Here is a 21,166-nt window from a genome sequence, read left to right as displayed (position 1 = left end):
CAATTGCATTAAGGGATCCCCAACATAAAAATGCATTGTTACTTAGACTAATCAGGTTGGTGCTACATTTCATGATTACCCGTTTTGCATTGTGGGTTGTGGATTTTAGGATCTGTTTAGTAGAGCTCGACCTGCTTTTCAATTCTTTGTGGGAGCTGATTCTGTAGCAAAAAGTGATTGTTTATGATAAAATTTATATGGAGAAAAGGATCCTATACGAAAAGTGAATCAAAAAAAGTTAGTTCATAAATCATTTTGCTTTGAAAAACTATTTGGTTGAGCTTCTCTTGAATTTATCTTAGAAACTACTCTGGGAGCTTTGCCAAACAGACACATCCAATCTGGTGCTGAAACAAATGTATAGTTTTTCATTTAGATTCTACAATCCATACTAATCCATACTAGACTGTCACAACCCAGCAGTTCATCTTTCACCACTTTTGATTAGATTGTGGCACACATATTCACCTATCGTACACCATTGCTATCTTATCCATAACTATATGTGGTTTGAGAAAGGGAGTGGAGAGGAAAGCGTAAAGGAAGAGAAATGAAATAAATGTCACAAATCTACAACCCTATATTGCCAAACAGCTACCATCTTTTGTACGCTTTTAATCCAATTTTCCATAAATCAAATATCTGTTTAAAATCTCTAGCTCAAACAAATATGCCCTTAGAAGAGATAAAAGTATGATCGGGACGGAGAGAGTACTACATGGTGGAGAGTGAAATGCATTGGGCTCGGAAGGCCCAATGACCCAGGTTTATAACGCAGCAGAGAAGATAGCGGTCGGCCTTGTGTTTCAGGGTCAAAACCCAAAGCCCAGCCCGACCCATCCAATCCCCCCTGACCCCGCAACCCGCCATTGTCACTGCCATATGGGCCGCACCTTCAACCACGTCGTCGATCCAAACGATTCTTCCCCAACCCCATCCCCCTCGTCGGAGAACCTCGCCTACTCCGCCGACCGCTGCTCCCTGCTCCCCCACCCTATCGTCGTCGTCGTGCTCTGCCGCCGCGACTCGGGATCCGGATCGGCCTCGTGCGGTGAGTCCGCCCTCACTGATTCAGTTTCACTCCTCTTCTCCATTCTTGAGCAGCCTGTCGGTCAGTTCAGTCCGGTTCCTGGGCGCCTCCCCCCCTTCGTTCATGGATTAGAATAGTCTAGCCCAAGGCGGGGTTCCGCTACTCACCTGCGGGGTTGGTTACTTGAGGTGATTAGCTGCGTGGAATGTCGATCTCGGAAATTAGTTCTGCTCTTCGTCGGTGCGCACTTGTGCGGGGGCCAATATTTGGAACTGCATCCAGCTGCTGCTGCTGAGCAGTCTGGCTAGTTCCGTCCGGTTGTTTCTTAGTATGAAACATCTGGCTGATTAATTCGAATTCTCGGAAGTTGATAGATCTTTGTGGTTGATTGGGTAGGGGCGAGGGGGTGGCGTTCATGTCTGCGCGTGATACGGATTTATATTGCCATTTTGCAGTCTGGCGATGCGTGGGTTGTCAGGTTTGTTGGAGCGCTTCTTCCTGCATACATCTCTTTCGCTCCCCTCGTGGTGGAAGTGATGTTCTGTTTGGTCTTTTTTTGAACAGCGCTGGTGAATACTATGATCTTGCAACAACTTGGTGGCAGAGTTTTCCTTTTTGCGTTGGAGCAGTTGATTGTTAATAGAAATCCCTGATGATTTTTGCTGTTTTCTTCTCTACGTACCCCTTGCTTTGTTACTTTATCATGTCGAAGAAGGTGTCTGAAAACTTAAAATTCAAGTTCGCCAAAAAATGAACTGTTGTCAGGTATTGTCACGCTGATGCCTGGTGTGGCTTTTTAGCATCCTGATTCCGGATTTCATTGATGTGTTTCTTAAGTCAAAAATATGTCCCCCCCTACTTTGGCTTGTATTCACTATTGTGTGGGGCTTTTGTTTTCAGAAAATTATGCTTTTAGTTCGTTGTGAACATTCTTGTTGTTATATTATTGGACATGCTCATCCCTATTCGTGATAAAATATTGGATGGGATACGTAACGTAGAATGGTGATGGTACATAGAAAGGATGAAAGCATGTCACTCATCAAACTATTCAATTAACTTGCCTCTGATAACAAGAAAAGCCAATGACTTGCTGAAGATCCCGGTTCTTGTTCTTGGTTATAATTCTTGTAGTCTGCTCTCCCTTGTGAACTATAGTTGGTCGGTATATAATATATATGCATGATTCAATATATATATCCTTGTATTGATGCACTTTCTCATTCTAACTTCAGATGGAGAGAACAATAAATTCCCTGACATACAAAGGATCTATTCCTGATGCAATTAATCAATCAAGAAGGGAGAAAAAGCTCTTTGTAGTCTACATATCAGGTGATTTCTCCTCCACTCCTTCTATGCTATCTTTGTAACTTCTTAAAAATATTTGTGCCATTCTCTTGTTGATAGCCTAATTATGAAAGGCAATATCCATGTTAAGCCTGCACAATAGGAGGAGTGGTAGTTAACACCTTTTACATTCTTTTTAATTCGGTCAAATTAATTAAATGCTTTGTTAGTTGTTTTGTCAAACTCTGATCTTGTTTCCTTCTTTTATACATATTACTAAATCAGCCATATTTCCTGAGGTACCTCTCTGTACTTGTTTTCATAAGCTATGTGAGTATACCCATGTCTGGTGGACATTAACCTAGCGTTATTTCTTTTATTGAAACTGAGATAAAGGTACCTTTGTTTTCAACCAGCTGAAACAATTTTCCATTGTATTTTTCAATTGTTGACAACCTGTAATCGATAAAAATTACTGCCATGTACGACATTGACATGACATTTTTCCCCTTGAAATTGTTAGGGTCTAGGATGTAAAAAATAATAAGATATACTATTGTGGTTCAGGTTTTAGTGGTACACATTTTTTCATGTGCAGTGGAAAGTTGACTGGACTTGAAGTTGATTTTGTGTCATAATGGTCTTTCATTTTATTATTTATCTATGCCCGGCTCAAGTTATCATGTTGCTGTAGATTCCTTCTCCTGCTTCCTTTGCAGTTTTTGCTTTAACAAAGTTACCTGCTAGACAATGTACATATAATGCTCTTAAGTCACATAGTGGTTTGTGATCAGTCCAGCCTATTGATTGGACACCATATGTTTGTTCAATTTCAGGAGAAGATGAGGCTTCGAGTAGTTTGGAACAGTCAACACTGGTCGATGAAAATGTAGGTCTTTTGAACTGTTATTAGAAGTTTCAGCAGCATTTCTATTGTGGCAATTACGTATCAATGTTATCACAGTGCTCATGTATTTGTGTTCTATTTATACTGTCAGGTGGTAGAAGTGATAGGAAGATGCTGCATCTTCTTGCATCTCAAACAAGGCAATGTTGATGCATCACAGTTTTCAGCTATCTGTATCCTTTTATGTTTCTTCTGACACGTTAATGTATGCTCCGGATTTACTGTGTTCGAGATGATGCCCTCTTGGTTTGATACTCTACCAATTTTATGATAATATTGACCTATCATTTTTTTTGAGCCCTTCTCCCTAAAGATGAAATGTGCATATGTATATTTTAGTATGTTTATTTTGGAAGGACTTATCATTAATATTGCAATAGATGTTTAACTACTGTGACCAACTTATCATGGCATTCAAATTTTCCTGGCAATAGCTGCGGAGTGCTAGTAAAGTGATCTGTCATAGTCTCATTGCATTAGATTGACCTGTTAGAGTGTGATCTTTTTATTTGTTACCATGAAATTCCTGTATGTTGCTGGAGATTAAAAAGGATCAAAGTGTTACCAACAGACAGTTTGCATGTTCTTTTGAATTTTTTTCGGCCCTTGCATTCCAATAAATTATACTTTATTACAAACCTTTCATTGACACCCTGGAGTGGAGGGTAGAAATGGAAAAATAATTATAGCACATGCTCCAGTTGGCAGTCAATACAGCTTCACGCTTGTACCAGGTTCATTTGCACTACCGGAGGGGGTAATCACTGTCTATGCAAGCATCTAAGCCTGCACTGCTGTATCAGCTTGTGTTGGACCTTTCTTCTTGTTTTTTATAAGCGCACTCGCTGGAGCTCCAGTCCATCCTGCATTGCTAATGTGGGCCTGTACCATTGCCTATGCCATGGCCCCATCTCAGGTGCAAACCACCCTACACCAAGCACACACGGCTAAATCAGGTTAGCTGCCATTTGATTCTGGGTTCACACAGTGTGATGTGCTAGAGTGTGCATCCATGTCAAATGTGCCAACGACGGAGCATGGAGGTGTGGGTGTTTGCATGATAATGGTTATGATAGAATTTGCATTCCCCAGTCTCTCAAGACATGGGATTTGAAGAGACTTTATAGTTGAATTTTAAAAATATGATACATGAGTTTTGCTGGGACCTGTTTGAACATATTACAAGCAACTTTTTAGGGGTTAGTTTCTTATTTAGAAGAAATCTTTTGGGTAGGCGTGGGAGGAGAGGTGGCTTGTTGCCTAGAAGGAATGCAATGGAGGGAGCGGTAGGTATAATTTCTTTGGGAATTGATTACAGGAATTTAATTTCCTTGCGTTTCTCCTCCTTTTGTTTGTGGTTTTCTTTGTAAGGAGGCAAAAGAGAGAAGCTAGCAACTACCAATCCATTCTTTTAAAAGGAGGCAAAAGAGAGAAGCTAGCAACTACCAATCCATTCTTTTAAAAGACAGCTATAAGGATAGACATAATATCATGTGGGAAATTGGTTTGACGTCTCATAACAGGTTCCATTAAGTTTATTTGGTCCATTATTAGTTACATTTAGAGCATTGGTCTGTTTAGCGTCTATCTTGGTTAACTTGTGCCCTATCTTGATTGACAATAAATCCAGCTATTTATCTCTGGCAATTTTTTTCATTTGTTGTCATTTGTCAGCTGCATTCCATAGAACTTTGGAGAGATAACATTTGCAATGTTAAAATTCTAATATGATTTGCTGCTTCGTCTCGAAGAAGTGTTTAGTATGCTAAATTGCATCTTATAATGCAGCTATTTTGGTACAGTGATACTTTAAATGACAAATTAGTTAATCAGTTAATAGGTCCCACAGCTAAACTAATGACAATATCTTGGGACTCTTAGGATCTTCTAAGATCATTTGTGTTATAATTAATCTTTTCAGTTTCATCCTTAAATATCTGAATCAGATCCCCAAAAGTCTGTGCCAAGTATATCCGTGATTGGACTGAATGGAGTTATGCTATGGAATCATGGTATAGCGACTCTAACATAACTTAAAACAGAAAAGATCATCTTTCTTATGTAATGATTTTTAGGTCAGTGCTAATATGAGTCCTTTTCTTAGAGGGACATATCAGTTCTGAGAATATGAAAGAAAGTATCGAGAAAGCTTGGGCTGCCCTTCATCTTCAGGTATGCAAACCTCTTATATTTTACATCTAGTCTGTTCCAGAAATGCTTCATGATACTGATCATGTATCTCTAGGCATTACCTGATAGTTGGGTCATCTATAAGTTCTGTCTGTCCTTGTCAAATGGGGCCACCATAAAACCTTCTTGGAACCAACTCCTGGCTTCCTTACTTTCAAATTCAACTCTTTTCTTGTGAGTTTACAGGCAAATCCTGTGCATTTCCTTTACAATTCCAGATTTTTCAGTTTTCCTCCCTTTGCACTGAATCTTGGGAATTTCTCCATTTGAATCTTTTTTTTTACTTAAAATCCTACACATCACTATATAGTCATAACTGCTAGTTGATGATTAGTTGCAAAGTTATACAATTTAGCTCGGTTTCATTGAGAAAATAGCAGATAATAGGTCTCAATGACATCATGAACACTAACAGGCCTTTGTTAGTTAATTCTCCTGCTCTTGCTCTTTTTGTTTGATCATGCCATGCCAATGTCTGGCGGCAGTAAGTTGGAGAAAACAGTAGCAGCTGCAAGTAGTGGCAGAAATAGTAGCGAGTAGTGGAATAGTGGTAGCAACAGTAGTTAGTAGTTGTGTGCCATACCTTGTACTTCTATTTGACTTATATGTGCATATAAGGAAAGCAGCTGCAGCTCAGTTATTTTAAGCAGCACCCACCAGTGTGTGTTCACTACTTGACGGGTCTAGGGACCCTGGGTCCCAGCGGGCCAATTTCTCGTTGACTAGGCCAAGGCCGTGCCTGGAACAAGCAGCCATCCGTATAGGGCAACAACTTCATCTGGGTCGTCTCGGCCCACAACCCCGACTGACAACTCGGTCGGGATGACCAAGGCCCATATCCTCGACTGTGGGAATGGTCAGAGGCTGGGTCCGTACCAAGGCACCGACCGGGGGCTTCAACTGGGCTTCGCCTTATGCGTGCCCGCCTCCCCGACCGGCAGGCTGGTCGAGAGGCCAGGCCTGGCTTACCAGCGGGCCCTAGGAGTAGGTACAAAGGATAAGGATGAGCCTTGGGGTCAACCTGTCGTACACGGCCAACCACTCCCTCCACGGGGGTTACAGTCCCCTCTGTTGTGGCAGCAGGGCGTCACTATTCTTCCTGCCCGTCCTCACGAAAGGACGGGGCGAAACGTCATCATGATATGGCCGGAACGCCCCCCATCACGATGGAGTGGCCGGGGAGGGTGCTAGGGATGGGGCGTGATAGCCATACCGTACCTATCAATGCACCCACGACCGCTGACCGACATAGCATGACGCGCAGGGACAAGACAAGACGCTTGCCCCACGACGCAGGACTTGGACGGTGGTCACTAGAAGACTCCGACTGACGGGATGGGAAGACGGGACTGACGAAGCTGACGACCCCGACCGACGGGGTCGGGAGTCCTTTCTTTCTATCCTCGCACCCTTAGATCTCCTATAATGGAGCCTCCCTTGGACTATAAAAGGGAGGGTCTTCCACATAGGAAAAGAGAGAGACAACTCATCACCTCCTCCACTCGAAAGCTTGTAAGTCCCCAAACTCTCCCGAGTACTCGGGCTCAAGCAATACAAGCGACTGACCCCCTACTGGACGTAGGCAGTATAAATCTTGAGTCATTGTGTCCTAGGCCACATCCGATCACGACGCGTGATAACACACTTCGAGTAGATTTAGCTGCCGGCCATTTCCGAAACTGACACTACTGCTTCCCCTTATTCTACCTCTAGCTGTGAGTGTGTGAGTGCCGGGGAGGAGGTTAGGGACCTCACCTCGAGCAGGTTGGGCCAACAAATGGTACCAGAGCCATGGCTACCTCGGGTACTGCTGCATCAGGCGGGCGCAGGCACCGCTCTACGTCCACCGGCCATCAAGGACGTCGGGAGTCTATCTCACCAAGGCGTCACGAGACGACGTATGTGGTGAAGAAGACCGTGCGGGACGTCGGCGGCGCCCAGTACCCCATCCTCACCCGCACGAACTACAACGAGTGGGAGGTAATGATGAAGGTGATGCTAAAAGCTAGGGGCCTTTGGGTGGCCGACTCCAGTACCGACGACGAGCAGGAGGACCACATGGCGATGGAGGCCATCCTCAAGGCTGTCCCGCCGGAGTTCATCACCGCTCTGGGGTCCAAGGACATGGCGCACGAGGCCTGTGAGAGCCTCGAGACCATGCGACTTGGTGGACCACGTGTGCAAGGTGAAGGCACAGCAGCTACGGCGGGAGTATGAGGCCATCACGTTCCGCAACGGCGAGGCTGTCGAGGACTTTGCGCTGTGGCTCACCACGATGGTGACCAGTTGGGGCAATTGGGTGACACCATCGGCAAAGAGGAGGCGGTCGTGAAATTTCCATGCGTCACGCCACCGCGATTTGCCCAAATCGCCATGTCAATCGAGACGCGGCTCGATTTGAGTGAGCTTACGATTGAAGACATCGCGGGCGGCTCAAGGCGGTCGAGGATTGCGTCGTGGAGGCGCCGGCACGCACGTCCCCCGCCGGCCAACTGCTGCTCACAGAGGAGTGGGCGGTGCGCGTGTGAGAGCGGAAGTAGGGAGAGGGGGTCCTCTGCTCCGGCAAAGGGTGGCGGCGGCGGAAAATGCTGCTGGAAGCCGAAGAAGAAGGGCGGCAAGCCCGCCCCGAAGGACGTCTGCCACAACTACGGCAAGATCGGGCACTGAGCCCGCGAGTGCAAGGAGCCTTGCCACCAGAACTGGGGGCACTTAGCCCAAGAAGAAGAGGAGCCTGCGCTCCTGATGGCACAAGTCTGCGCCATCAGTGAGGGGGTTGAAGAAGCCCCCCATGCACATGTTGTGCTCGACGAAACACGCGCGCAGGTCAACCTAGGGCGGGAGGATGATGATGTGGAGGAGCGGTGGTACCTTGACTCCGGTGCAAGCAACCACATGATGGGGAACCGCGAGGCCTTCTCTGAGCTTGACACCGGCATCGTCGGCACATTCAAGTTCGTTGACAACTCTGCCGTCGACATCCGGGGCCGCGGGACGATCCTCTTCCACGGCAAGTCCGGCGAGCACAAGGCACTGACGGACGTCTACTTCATCCCCAAGCTTCGTAGCAACATCATCAGCATCGGCCAGCTGGACGAGTGAGGCTGCCAAGTGCTGATCGACGGCGGCGTCCTCCGCATCCGCATCCGCGATTGCGAGCGCAAGCTGCTCGCCAAGGTGGAGCATACCAAGGGCTGACTCTACATCCTAGAGCTACGCGTCGCGCGACCAGTGTGCCTAGCAGCAAGGAACGATGAGGCGTGGCGCTAGCATGCGCGCTTTGGCCATCTAAGCTTTGAAGCTCTGGCAAGGATGGCGTGGCAGGACATGGTGCGTGGGCTGCCACTGATTGAGCACGTCAGGGAGCTCTGCGATAGTTGCCTTGCCGGCTAGTACACAACTGCAGCCGCTACATGTAGCTGCATCTACTGACGAGCAAGGATGAGGCGCTGGCGGCGATCAAGAGGTTCAAAGCGCAGGTGGAGATGGAGACGGGGAAGAAGCTGCGCATGCTGCGGACGGACCGCGACGGCGAGTTCACCTCGATCGAGTTTGGGCTCTACTGCGTGGAACAAGGCGTTGATCGCCATCTCACAGCACCATATTCACCACAACAGAATGGTGTCATGGAGAGGCGGAACCGGACGGTCATCGGCATGGCTTGAAGCATGCTCAAGGCGAAGAAGGTGCCGCCGGCGTTCTGGGGCAAGGTGGTGAGCAAGGCTATGTTCATCTTGAACCGCTCACCCACGAAGAGCTTGAAGGGGACAACGCTATTCGAGGCTTGGCATGGGCGGAAGCTCGACGTCTCCTTCCTATGCACTTTTGGCTGCGTCGGGCACGTGAAGAAGATGAAGCCGAACCTCTCCAAGCTGGAGGACAGGAGCACTCCAATGGTGTTCCTGGGCTACGAGGTAGGGAGCAAGGCCTACAGGCTGTTCGATCCACGAGCGCAGTGAGTTGTCGTCTCTCGGAATATGGTGTTTGATGAGGTAGCATGCTGGGACTGGGAGTCCGGTGACGGGGAAGCAACGGCGGGTGGCCTGAGCAGCTCCTTCACCGTCGAATACAGTGTACTCTGGTGCAGGGGAGCTGGCCCAAGGCGAGCAAGGGGCGCAGATCTAAGGCGAGACATCCACTGTTTCCAAACAGGGGAAGCTCCAGCACCGCCGCAATCCCCTGAAGGAGAGGAGGTCGCGGCTGCTCCACCAAGCTTCGCAACTCCTCCGCCGGTGATCTCACCTCACGTCGACGCCAGCTACAGCGGCGAGCCCCTCCGATTCCGCGAGGTGGACGACTTCGTCGGCGATGCAAGCCCGCCTGGGCAGGTGGCCCGCATGCTGGACGACCTCGAGCTGCATCTGGCAGCGCAGAGGAGCCACCTAGCTTCATGGCGGCAGAGCAGGAGCAGTGCTGGTGGGCCGCGATGCTTGAGGAGATAGTGGCGATTGAGGAGAACAAGACCTAGGAGCTCATTGATCCGCCGATTGGGTGCCGTCCGATCGAATTGAAGTGGGTCTACAAGGTGAAGCACGACGAGCAAGGGGCAGTGGTGAGGCACAAGGCACGGCTCGTCGCAAAAGTCTTAATGCAACGCGAGGTGATCGACTTCGAGGAGTATTCGCGTTGGTTGTGCAGATGGAATCTATGCGGCTTCTGCTTGCTCTAGCGGCGGCGGCGAAGGGCTGGGACGTTTATCATCTAGATGTGAAGTCCGCGTCCCTCAACGGGGAGCTCGCCAAGGAGGTGTATGTGCAGGAGTCGCCTGACTTTGCCATCGCCGGGTGCAAGGCCCTATACGGGCTGTGTCAGGCGCCGCGCGCGTGGAACACCAAGCTCGACGCCAGCCTTGTGTCGCTCGGCTTCACCAAGTGCACCACTGAGCACGCGCTCTACGCTAAGATCACGGCGTGCGGCGGCTGGTCGTCGGGGTGTACATCGACGACTTGATCGTGACTGGAGCGGGGCGGCGGGACATCGATGACTTCAAGGTAGAGATGAAGAAGATGTTCCGCATGAGTGACCTCGGCCTTCTCACCTACTACCTTGGCATAGAGGTGGAGTAGGGGAGGAACGCCATCACGCTGCGCCAGAGCTTGTATGCGCGGAAGCTCTTGGAATGGAGAGGTTTGAGCGGTTGCAAGCCGTGTCAGACGCCCATGGAAGAGAAGCTCAAGCTCTCAAAGGAGAGCACGGTGGCAAAGGTGGACGCAACGCAGTACTGTAGCATCATTGGCGGGCTGCGCTACCTCACGCACACTCGGCCGGACATTGGGTTCACCGTCGGCTACCAGAGCCGATTCATGGAGGATCCGCGTGAAGACCACTTCGCCGCCGTCAAGAGGCTCCTCTGCTACGTTGCTGGGACCATCGGGTACGGCATCGTCTACCCGAGGCGGAGTGAAGGAAGGCTGGAGCTGACTGGGTTCAGAGACAGCGACATGGCTGGGGACGTCGACGGGCGGAAGAGCACGACCGGAGTGCTTTTCGTCCTCAACGGCTGCCCCATCTCCTGGCAGTCACAGAAGCAAAGGGTGGTCGCGTTGTCAACATGCGAAGCTGAGTACATTGCAGCGGCGACGGCGTGTGCCAAGGAGTGTGGCTGGGCAGGATGTTGCAGGAGCTGACCGGAGAAGAGCTCTGCACTCCTGTCCTCATTGTGGACAACAAGTCCGCCATTGCTTTGGCAGAGAATCCTGTCCTCCACGACAGAAGCAAGCATATCGACACCAAGTATCACTTCATCCGTGATTGTGTCGTTGGAGGTCAGATCAAGCTCAAGCATGTCGAGACTGCTCGACAGCTCGGGGACATCCTCACCAAGCCACTTGGGCGCGTTCGACTCGCAGAGTTGAGGACCAAGATTGGAGTTGAGGAGATTAAGCAAGAGCAGCATAATTAGGGGAAGATTTGTTAGTTAATTCTCCTGCTCTTGCTCTTTTTGTTTGATCATGCCATGCCAATGTCTGGCGGCAGCAAGTTGGAGAAAACAGTAGCGGCAGCAAGTAGCAATATGGCAGCAGTAGCAAGTAGTGGCAGAAACAGTAGCAAGTAGTGGAATAGTGGTAGCAACAGTCGCTAGTAGTTGTGTGCCATACCTTGTACTTCTATTTGACTTAGTATGTGCATATAAGAAGAGCAGCTGCAGCTCAGTTTTTTTAAGCAGCACCCACCAGTGTGTGTTCACTACTGCTTCCCCTTCTTCTACCTCTAGCTGTGAGTGTGTGAGTGTGCCGGGGAGGAGGTCAGGGACCTCACCTCGAGCAGGCTGGGCCAACAGCCTTGTGAACTAACATGAGTTAGATAAATCTATAACACGATAATACCTTCCTCGAGTGAGGTGTAGTTTGATACCTCTTTGAATCTGTCTTTTTGGGTCCTTTTCATGGTTTATGAGGTGCCATTCTTTGTTTCCCTCTTTATCTTTGGATTCTTATCTAATGACCTAGGATGTAATCCTGGGCGTGAGGAGTAAAAAAAAATCCAAAATTTTTGGGAATTTTTTCTTACATATTGTATTTATTTCTTATATTTGTCTATGAGAAAATCTGGGGCTCAGAATTCCTTACAATTCGAAAGTCCCAAATGGTCTGAGGGGGTGGAAAGAGAGGGATTCGAACCCTCGGTACAAAAAAAAAAATTGTATCCTTGGGGCCATAGGATGCCACAAGGTTATAATATTTTCACAATGACTACTCCCTCCGTCCCATGAAAAGTGCAGTCCTGCGTTTGAAAAAAATCCCACAAAGAGTGCAATTCTAGAGATTGGATCTTAACAACCTGCCTAATTAAGTGCTCAGATTTGATTTGCATGCCAAAACTAACCGCATGTGGCAAACAAATTGAGGGCATGTGAGTCTTTTCACGCCACCACTAATCTGTATGAAAATAACTAGAATTTCACTCTTCATGGGACGGAGGGAGTAGGCATTACATACTCATATAGATACCCCAACATGGCAACACTAAAGGATGCTGCAACGCCTCAAATACCCTGGCACCTTTGTCTATTTCACAAACTAGGTGATGATTCAAACATTTCTCTGCCCCAGAAAAGGGGCATTTTGTCTTCTACCACTCTTAGTGTCAAATACCTGTGTCACCAACACGTGTTGACCATCTGAGTCACTGAAAAGTGGCCAGAATGGAAAATTGTGTGCCACTCGTATGATCAGGATGGCGAAATTTTCAAAACACCCTCAAAAGATCTTTCCATTTTCCCTTGAAACTGTAGGTGTGCATTTAGAGTTGGATCATTTTTCATTTGCTTGGGCCAGAACATTCATCCGCTATCAACTTTCTAATAATTTCTTACTACCTCCAGTCAGTTATTCAAGACATAGATACAGTCTCATAATTTACTTAGCAGACATATTATAATAGTTGTACAGAAGAACTTTTGAGGATGAATCTAGCACAATTTATGTGACAAATAGAATTACTGTAAGGTATAATAGCTGCCAAAACGTTAAAAGTTGGTTGCAGTTTGGACCAGAGTTTGTAACATCATTTCGCTCTATATAATGCATAAAAATCAGGCAATTTATTTAGGGTTTGTCAGGATAGTCTGAATTTAGAGTATTTGGCATAATACCCTCAATTTGTCAGGAAATTAGTACAGTTTTGCAGCTATCAGAGGGAGTGACCCCAAACGACCACTATTAAAGAGTTCCCATATTTCATTGTTCAACTATCACCAGTAAGCCATCATCATGTGTGCAAGCATGTCACTACAGGCAGAATTTTCTCTTAGTAAGATCATATCATTGAGAAACAAAAATAATGATTGGTTATCATATGATTTGCGTTATTCTGTTTTCCAGCTTTTTTTTACCACTAGTGTGCTCTGCTAAAGATGTATACTTGTGAATTGTTGTAGGAGACAGCGGCAACCTTGTTGACAGCCTCGCTTGCTTCAAGAAATGCTGAACCTGTGAATACTACTAGTACTACTACTACTTTGCTTCCACAAGGAGGCTCTGCTACTTCAGAAAATCCTTCTGTTTCATCCAGTGCGCCAGATATTTCTGGAGCCAGTGGAGTTGCTCATTCAGCTGAATTGGTGTCACAACTACCTAGTAGCACCAACCATGATGTAAGTTGTTTTGTTCATTCCGTATGACCTTTATATGTAATGGAGGTTTCATTCCAAATGGTACATGGGCTAAGGTGATAAAACATGGCTTATTCAGGAACTGGTTGAGATAAATGAAAAACAAGGAGAAGGCTCACAATCAGATTCAGGTGGTATTGCTGTTGAAAAGATAGATTCAGCATCTACTGAAGTTGAATGTGATTTGCGTGTTAGTTCAATGAGTGCAACCATGGGTAGTTATGCAGACCCAGAAGATGAAGACACTACACCATCTCTGAAAAGAAAGAACAAAGATGATGGAACTTGCGCTGCAGTTCCTGTGGTGGCAACTCCTAGTACAAGCAGTACTAGAGGCGTTTCCACCCAGTTGCTTGTGCAACAAGATAACATAACTTCTAGTGCCCCTGTTGAACCTGTTTCTAATCCTGTGAAATCAGATGATATTCAGCTTAGCATTCGTATGCCCAGTGGAAATAGACTGGAAATGAAATTGACAAAACAAGATGTTTTAAGGAAAGTGAAGAATTTTGTGGATGAAAACAAAGGCAGTGGGTTTGGCTCTTATGATCTCTCTCTAGTTTATCCGAAAAGAATTTTCTCTGAACAAGGTACCGAATCTTCATTTCTGGTATTCAATATTCGTTTTTACACAGGTTGTTAGTATTTTGCATTCTCAGTTTTGTGATCTGGTAGGCGTATTTGTCAAGACTCTGAGATAATCCATGCGTTTTGTTTTGTTTTGACCAGTAGGGTCAGATGTATTTTGCTTAGATATCTTAGCTACTAAGTTTCTTAGGCAGCAAGCCATATAGATGGCTGTAGAAGCTTTTAGACAGCAGCAGATAGCTGTCCCAAGTAGCATTAGCAAAATTGGTTTTTGCCTTGTCTGAACAGCATCAGGAAAATTCCAATTTGGGTGTTTGCAACTTGTGCAAACTGACCCTATAGGTTATATATAGGAATCATATATCAATGGAAAAAGCAGCTTCACTGCACAAAACCACTCCTCTCATTTCTGTCTCTCTCCTGAAGTGATCCTAAGCTAAAGAATCTAACACTTGGTACCAGAGCCAGGTTAGAGCAGGAATCATGTCTGCAACTGGTCGAGGTGCTCGAGGTGATGAGGATCAGCCTCGCACCTATCGCCGGCGATCTCCATCAGCAACTCGCCGCGGTGGAAGAATCCGTGAGGTGCAGGTGATCAAGGAGGTCAGCAACACATCTTTCCCGTTGCTGACTAAGGGCGACTATGAGGAGTGGAGCTTGGTGATGAAGGTGAAGCTCCAGGCGCATGGTCTGTGGGAAGCTGTTGAAGAAGACGATGTCAACTACCAAGAGGACCGTATGGCACTTGAAGCGCTGCTCAGCACTGTACCACTAGAGATGTTCCGGCCTCTGGCAGTGAAGAAAACAGCGAAGGAGGCAGGGGCTGCCATCCACTCCCTCCACGTTGGCGACGATCGCATCCGCAAGTCGACGTTGCAGAAGATGCGCCGTGAGTGGGAGCTGCTCGGCTTCAAGGAGGGTGAGGCGGTGGATGATTTTGCACTACGCCTCTCCGGCCTGATGAGCTCCCTCGCCATCTATGGTGAACCTGTTGATGAGCAGTGAGCAGTGGAAAAGCTGCTGCGCGTCGTGCCGCCCAAGTACTCCCAGATTGCGCTGTCAATCGAAACTCTGCTCGATACAGCGACTCTCTTGGTGGAGGAAGTGACGGGCAGGCTCAAGGCCGTCGACGAGCGCAGCGATGCTGCGTTTGCACTAGAGCAGCCGCTGCTGTCTGGCGGCAAACTCTACTTCACTGAGGAGCAGTGGCTCGCTCGGATGAAGGAGAAGGGCAGTGGTGAGACTAGCAACAGGCCGCCTCAACAAGGCTGTGGTGGCAGCAGCCGGCAGCGGCAACGCAGGCCGCGCAAGAAGAACAACCGACAACTTGATGGCAGAAATGATCGGGTCAGGTGCCACAACTGCGGCAAACTTGGGCATTGGGCGAAGGACTGCCGCCAGCCACGTCGTGTGCAGGCCAACCTTGCCCAGGCTGAGCAGGTGGATGAGCCAGCGCTATTTATGGCGCAGCTTACGTCCCTTTCTTCTGCTCCAATCAGCAAGAAGCCCATTTACCTTGACGAGTGCAATGCTGCTGGAGAATCTGAAGAGGTAGTGGATGATGGCTGGTACCTCGACACCGGAGCAACGAACCACATGACGGGCAGAGCTGATGTCTTTGCCAACTTGGACACGAGCGTGCAAGGCATGGTCAAGTTCGTGATGACTCTTTTGTCGAGATCTGTGGTGTCGGCACCGTCATCCTCTCCGGCAGGAACGATGAGCACCATGCACTCGCTGGTGTCTTCTTCATCCCCAAGCTGCGAAACTCCATCATCAGCATTGGGCAGCTCGACGAAACAGGCTCGCGTGTGCTGATTGAAGAAGGCGTGCTCCGGGTTTGGGACCAACAGCATCGCCTTCTCGCAAGAGTTGAGCGTGGCGCCAGCCGCCTCTACGTGTTGAAGGCAAAAGTGGCAAGACCAATCTGCCTAGCCATGCGACATGGAGACATGGCATGGCGGTGGCATGAGAGGTTCGGACACCTCAACTTTGAGGCGCTGAACAGGATGGGCCACGATAACATGGTGCGCGGTATGCCAAGGCTCAACCACGCCAAGCAGTTGTGCGAGACGTGCATCGTCACCAATCACCGGCGTGCCCCATTCCCATCGCAGGCAAAATATCGTGCTCAGAAGCCGCTCGAGCTTGTCCATGGGGACATTTGTGGACCGATCACGCCAGTGACTCCTGGAGGCCGGCGCTACTTCTTGCTGCTTGTCGATGACGCTACCCGCTACATGTGGGTGGTACTCCTAGCGAGCAAGTCCGGTGCATCAGAGGCTATTAAGCGGATACAGGCAGCAGCGGATAAGCAAAGCGGGCAAACACTGAAGGTGCTCCGCACCGACAACGGCGATGAGTTCACCTCGTTGGACTTCGCCAGCTACTGTGCCGATGAAGGGATCGGGCGCCACTTCTCTGCACCATACACTCCGCAGCATAACGGCGTGGTAGAGCGACGGAATCAGACCGTCGTCGCCATGGCACGTGCCCTGCTGAGGCAAAGGAGCATGCCGGCTGAGTTTTGGGGGGAGGCAGTGAGCACCGCGGTGTTCTTGCTCAATCGCGCCCCCACAAAGGCACTCGCCGGCAAGACACCGTTCGAAGCTTGGCATGGCTGCAAGCCGGCTGTCCACTTCCTGCGCACCTTTTGGCTGCCTCGCCTACATGAAGAAACAGGGGCACCTGCGCAAGCTCGATGACCGCAGCACGCCCGTCGTATTCATCGGCTATGAGGACGGTGTGAAGGCATACCGGTTACTTGATCCGGTGACGCGCCGGGTCAGCATTGTGCGTGATGTCATCTTCGATGAGGATAGGAGTTGGAGCTGGACGTCGACCATGGACAACAATACCGGCGACAGCGGCTCAAGCGAGTTCCAAGTCAAGTATAACTACACGGCACCGTTCCCTGCTCCAACACCATCACCAACACCATCCCCTGTCCCTGCAGTAGCAAGCCCAGCAACTCCTGCACCAAGCAGTACCGCGTCCTCTGACGGAGAGGATAGCCCATTCGAGCTGGAGCACGTCACTCCATTGGAGAATGATGAAGAGCGCTTTGATGCAGCGCACCGTGGTGACTCGCCTGTCCGCTACCGCACCATTGAGGGTGTGACTGGAGCAGGATAGCTAGTGCCTGGGCTTGCGCAACGCAATCTCGAGGGGGAGTTGAACATGATTAGCGCCGGCAAGCCATGCACATTTGCAGAAGCAGAACAGGAGGAGGCATGGCGTGCGGCAATGAGAAACGAGGTCGACTCCATCGAGCAGAACCAAACTTGGGAGCTCATCGACCTGCCTCAAGGACATCGCCCAATCACCCTTAAATGGGTGTTCAAATTGAAGAAAGGCGAAACAGGGGAGGTCGTTAAGCATAAGGCAAGATTGGTGGCACGCGGCTTTATCCAGCAAGCCGGCGTCGACTTCGACGAGGTCCTTGCGCCTATTGCGCGCATGGAGTCTGTCAGATTATTGCTTGCTCTAGCAGCAAAAGCTAGCTGGAACGTCCATCGTATGGATGTAAAGTCTGCCTTCCTTAACGGTGACCGAAAGAGGAAGTCTATGTCTGCCAGCCACCCGGGTTCGTTGTTCTCGGCCAAGAACACAAGGTGTTGCGGCTGCGCAAGGCACTCTATGGGCTGCGGCAAGCACCTCGGGCATGGAACGAGAAGCTGGACGCGACCTTGAAGAGGATTGGCTTCCACCAAAGCGAACATGAGCACGCTATGTACCGTCGTGGTGACAGCAGTTTTGTTCTGCTTGTTGGCGTGTACGTGGACGACCTCATCGTCATTGGTGCTTCGTCGGAAGGGATTGAAGCGTTCAAGGCTGAGATGAAGACGTTGTTCCAGATGAGTGACCTCGGCCTCCTCTCCCTTTACTTGGGCATCGAGGTGCACCAAGATGATGATGCCATCACCTTGCGCCAAGCTCACTACGCTGAGAGCATATTGGAGTTGGCCGGGATGGCAGGCTGCAATACAGTCCAAACGCCAATGGAGGAGCCGCTCAAGCTCAGCCGCAAGAGCAATGCACCAGAGGTGGATGCAACACACTATCGACGGCTGGTTGGCAGCCTTCGCTACCTTGTCCACACACGACCAGACTTGGCCTTTGCCGTTGGGTTCGTGAGTCGATTCATGGAGCACCCAACAGAAGAGCACTTGCAAGCAATGAAAAGAATCCTACGCTATGTCGCTGGCACTCTCAACTTTGGTCTGTGCTACAAGCGACGGACAGGAGCAGCACGGTTGGTCGGCTACAGCGACAGCGACCTTGCTGGCGACATCGACACAAGGAAGAGCACCAGTGGCACTCTCTTCTTCCTTGGCAATTGCTTGATCAGCTGGCAATCCATCAAGCAACGTGTGGTGGCACTCTCTTCATGTGAAGCAGAGTATGTTGCTGCCACCACGGCCGCCACTCGGGCCATTTGGTTGGCTCAGCTGTTAAGCGAACTCACCGGAGAGGAAGCTCAGACAGTAGAGCTTAAGGTGGACAGCAAGTCTGCCTTGGCACTGGCCGAGAACCCCGTCTTCCATGAGCACAGCAAGCACATCGATCTCCGCTATCACTTCATCAGGGGCTGCTTGGATGATGGAAGAATTAGCACCACATACATCCCCACTGCGGACCAACTCGCTGACATCCTCACCAAAGCACTTGGGCGAGTCAAATTCCAAGAGCTAAGATCAAGGATTGGAATGGTCCAGACTCATTAGATAGAAACACAAGGATTAGGGGGAGAATTGTGAGATAATCCATGCGTTTTGTTTTGTTTTGACCAGTAGGGTCAGATGTATTTTGCTTAGATATCTTAGCTACTAAGTTTCTTAGGCAGCAAGCCATATAGATGGTTGTAGAAGCTTTTAGACAGCAGTAGATAGCTGTCCCAAGTAGCAGTAGCAAAATTGGTTTTTGCCTTGTCTGAACAGCAGGAAAATTCCAATTTGGGTGTTTGCAACTTGTGCAAACTGACCCTATAGGTTATATATAGGAACCATATATCAATGGAAAAAGGAGCTTCACTGCACAAAACCACTCCGCTCATTTCTGTCTCTCTCCTGTTCTTAACAGAACAGAAGTGATTCTAAGCTAAAAAATCTAACAAAGACTAGCAGAATTTTTTTCTGGTTCTTCAGTATTGTTTACCAAACTTGACTGGGCTCAGATGAACCTAGAAAAAGAAACAGAAAACCAGAACCAATAACTTCTCTAGCTTGGTTCCTTGAAGACAGTTAATTTGGCAATATACCCAGGAACCAACTGTTTAAATACAATACTGAATGCATACTAAAGTTGCATTTCAAGCGTGGCTATTGTTTTTTCTTTTCTATATTTTCTTTTACGCAACAATCATTTCCAGAATATTCCCTCCATGTATGATTTATCTCTTGTATTGTTATATTGTTATTTTTATCACTGCAGAAGTTTTTGATATCTAGTTAAATTGATGACCAAATTCTTGTTCAGATATGGAAACCACACTATACGAGCTGGGTATTCAAAACCGTCATGCTATGATTGTTGTTCCACATCGGCAGCCTGTTCAGGTATCAAGGCTTCAATCATCATCATCGTCGTCATCGGATGCTGGTGACAGTTCAGGTGGTGGGGGATATTTTGGTTACTTGAGAACCATCATGTCTTATGCGAATCCTCTCTCCTACTTGAGGGGAAATCCTACTGCGTCAAGGCCAGAGCTAGAGCCAAATGAAGGTCAGAATGACTGCATAGGCATTTTCATTTAAGCCTTTGTAGTTAGGTGATTTCTGATCTGTGCAGTTATCTTTATATCTCCGTGAAACAGGCCGCCCATCTGGTCCATGGAGTGAGCGCCGGCCTCTTCCTGGTAACAGGGGCCAAGAAGCGACTGATGAGAGCTCTGCAAACACGCTGCGAAGGCGGTCCAGACCATTTGGTGCCAATGTCCACACTCTGGGGAGCGATGACCAGGGTCCATCTAATGATCGAAATGTTTTCTGGAATGGGAACTCCACAGAGTTTGGAGGTGGTGACCGGAAATAAAAAGCAGCACACTGCATCAGAATCGAAGTTGGTGAGGATATCTAAACAAATGCCATGATGGTTACTGAGAGTCTGAGATGTTGAATATAGTGGCGAAATTAACCCCTAGATTGTAAAGTTTACTTTTGTGGAATGGTTATACATATGGTTACGGTCGCTGGCTCATTATACTTCATTGTATAGATAGCCAGAGATTAAAGACTGCCTGGTTATATTGTTTGGACCACATTTGCTTTGGCATAGTCTATCGCTCGTGACAAACACAGTGGCTGCTACACATTTTGTGTTGAGTTCAGAATCTTTTTCCCGTTGCCAGTTTGTCACGAGCGATGGCCAACACAGTGGCAAGCTTCTGTTCTTCCTTTCAGCTACTTCTGTTATGTCCCGCCGGCACCAAGGTGCTCGCTCCGGACCCCAATCACTCGCCATTGTTGTCAGTCCAACACTGACGTGCCTGCCAATTATTTGACAAAATGCCTGCTCTGTGCTCTCCGACATTGGCGTTGCACACTTTGAGGATAGTACGGGCCCACGAACATCACCACCAACTCCTATGTTGCTCGGCATCCTTTACCCTGAGTCTCATGCAATATGGCTCGATGTTGCGGTTGCATACCAAGCTAGGCACTCATGGCATGTTTGGTGAAATGCCCAGCCGAAGGTCTTTGCAGCTTCCCCGGATATTCATCGTCCAATGAGGTCGATATTGACAAGTTCCTCGACATGCCCCTGTGATATCTGCAGTGAAGAATTACTGGGGAGGTATTAGTTATATTTGTGCCGTTGGGCATGGGACATAAAATTGGTGCCTGTTGAGAGTGCAAAATCCTAAGCCTGGAAGATCTCGCGCCTCACTCCTCGACCTGACATCCTACTGTGGGCTGCCTCTGTTGTTTTGCTTCAATTCCGGGCCTTGGGTCTGGTAGATAATTTGGTTTAGGACGGAGGAGAAGGGATGCTCTAGTTTGGTGATGATGTTGCTTTTGTGAGAAGCTTAACTACTATGGCTTAAGGAAAT

The 21,166-nt window shown here is 48.5% G+C and overlaps 1 protein-coding gene across 4 annotated transcripts; it reads left to right on the top strand.

Moving 5' to 3' along the window:
- Positions 1-896: 896 nt before the first annotated feature.
- Positions 897-20,515, top strand: LOC112902232 (plant UBX domain-containing protein 11). 4 transcript variants are annotated; one of them, XM_025971192.1, is made up of 12 exons: positions 897-1,051; positions 1,427-1,508; positions 2,266-2,365; positions 3,157-3,209; positions 3,319-3,400; positions 5,174-5,239; positions 5,332-5,399; positions 13,294-13,509; positions 13,607-14,117; positions 19,594-19,839; positions 19,931-20,191; positions 20,223-20,515. In XM_025971192.1, exons 2-11 carry the CDS (start codon positions 1,446-1,448, stop codon positions 20,146-20,148), a joined length of 1,623 nt encoding a protein of 540 aa, XP_025826977.1. In that variant the 5' UTR covers positions 897-1,051; positions 1,427-1,445; the 3' UTR covers positions 20,149-20,191; positions 20,223-20,515. The 4 variants fall into 4 exon arrangements, with proteins under 4 accessions (XP_025826977.1, XP_025826978.1, XP_025826976.1 ...); XM_025971191.1 differs by having other exon boundaries at positions 898-1,051; positions 19,931-20,188; positions 20,220-20,515; XM_025971190.1 differs by having other exon boundaries at positions 898-1,051; positions 19,931-20,515.
- The last annotated feature ends 651 nt before the right edge of the window (positions 20,516-21,166 follow it).

The sequence above is a fragment of the Panicum hallii genome, chromosome 8 (assembly GCF_002211085.1).
Source record: "Panicum hallii strain FIL2 chromosome 8, PHallii_v3.1, whole genome shotgun sequence".
NCBI lineage: Eukaryota > Viridiplantae > Streptophyta > Magnoliopsida > Poales > Poaceae > Panicum > Panicum hallii.
Note: the sequence above shows the minus strand (reverse complement) of the source record. Positions and strands in the feature narration are given on the sequence as shown.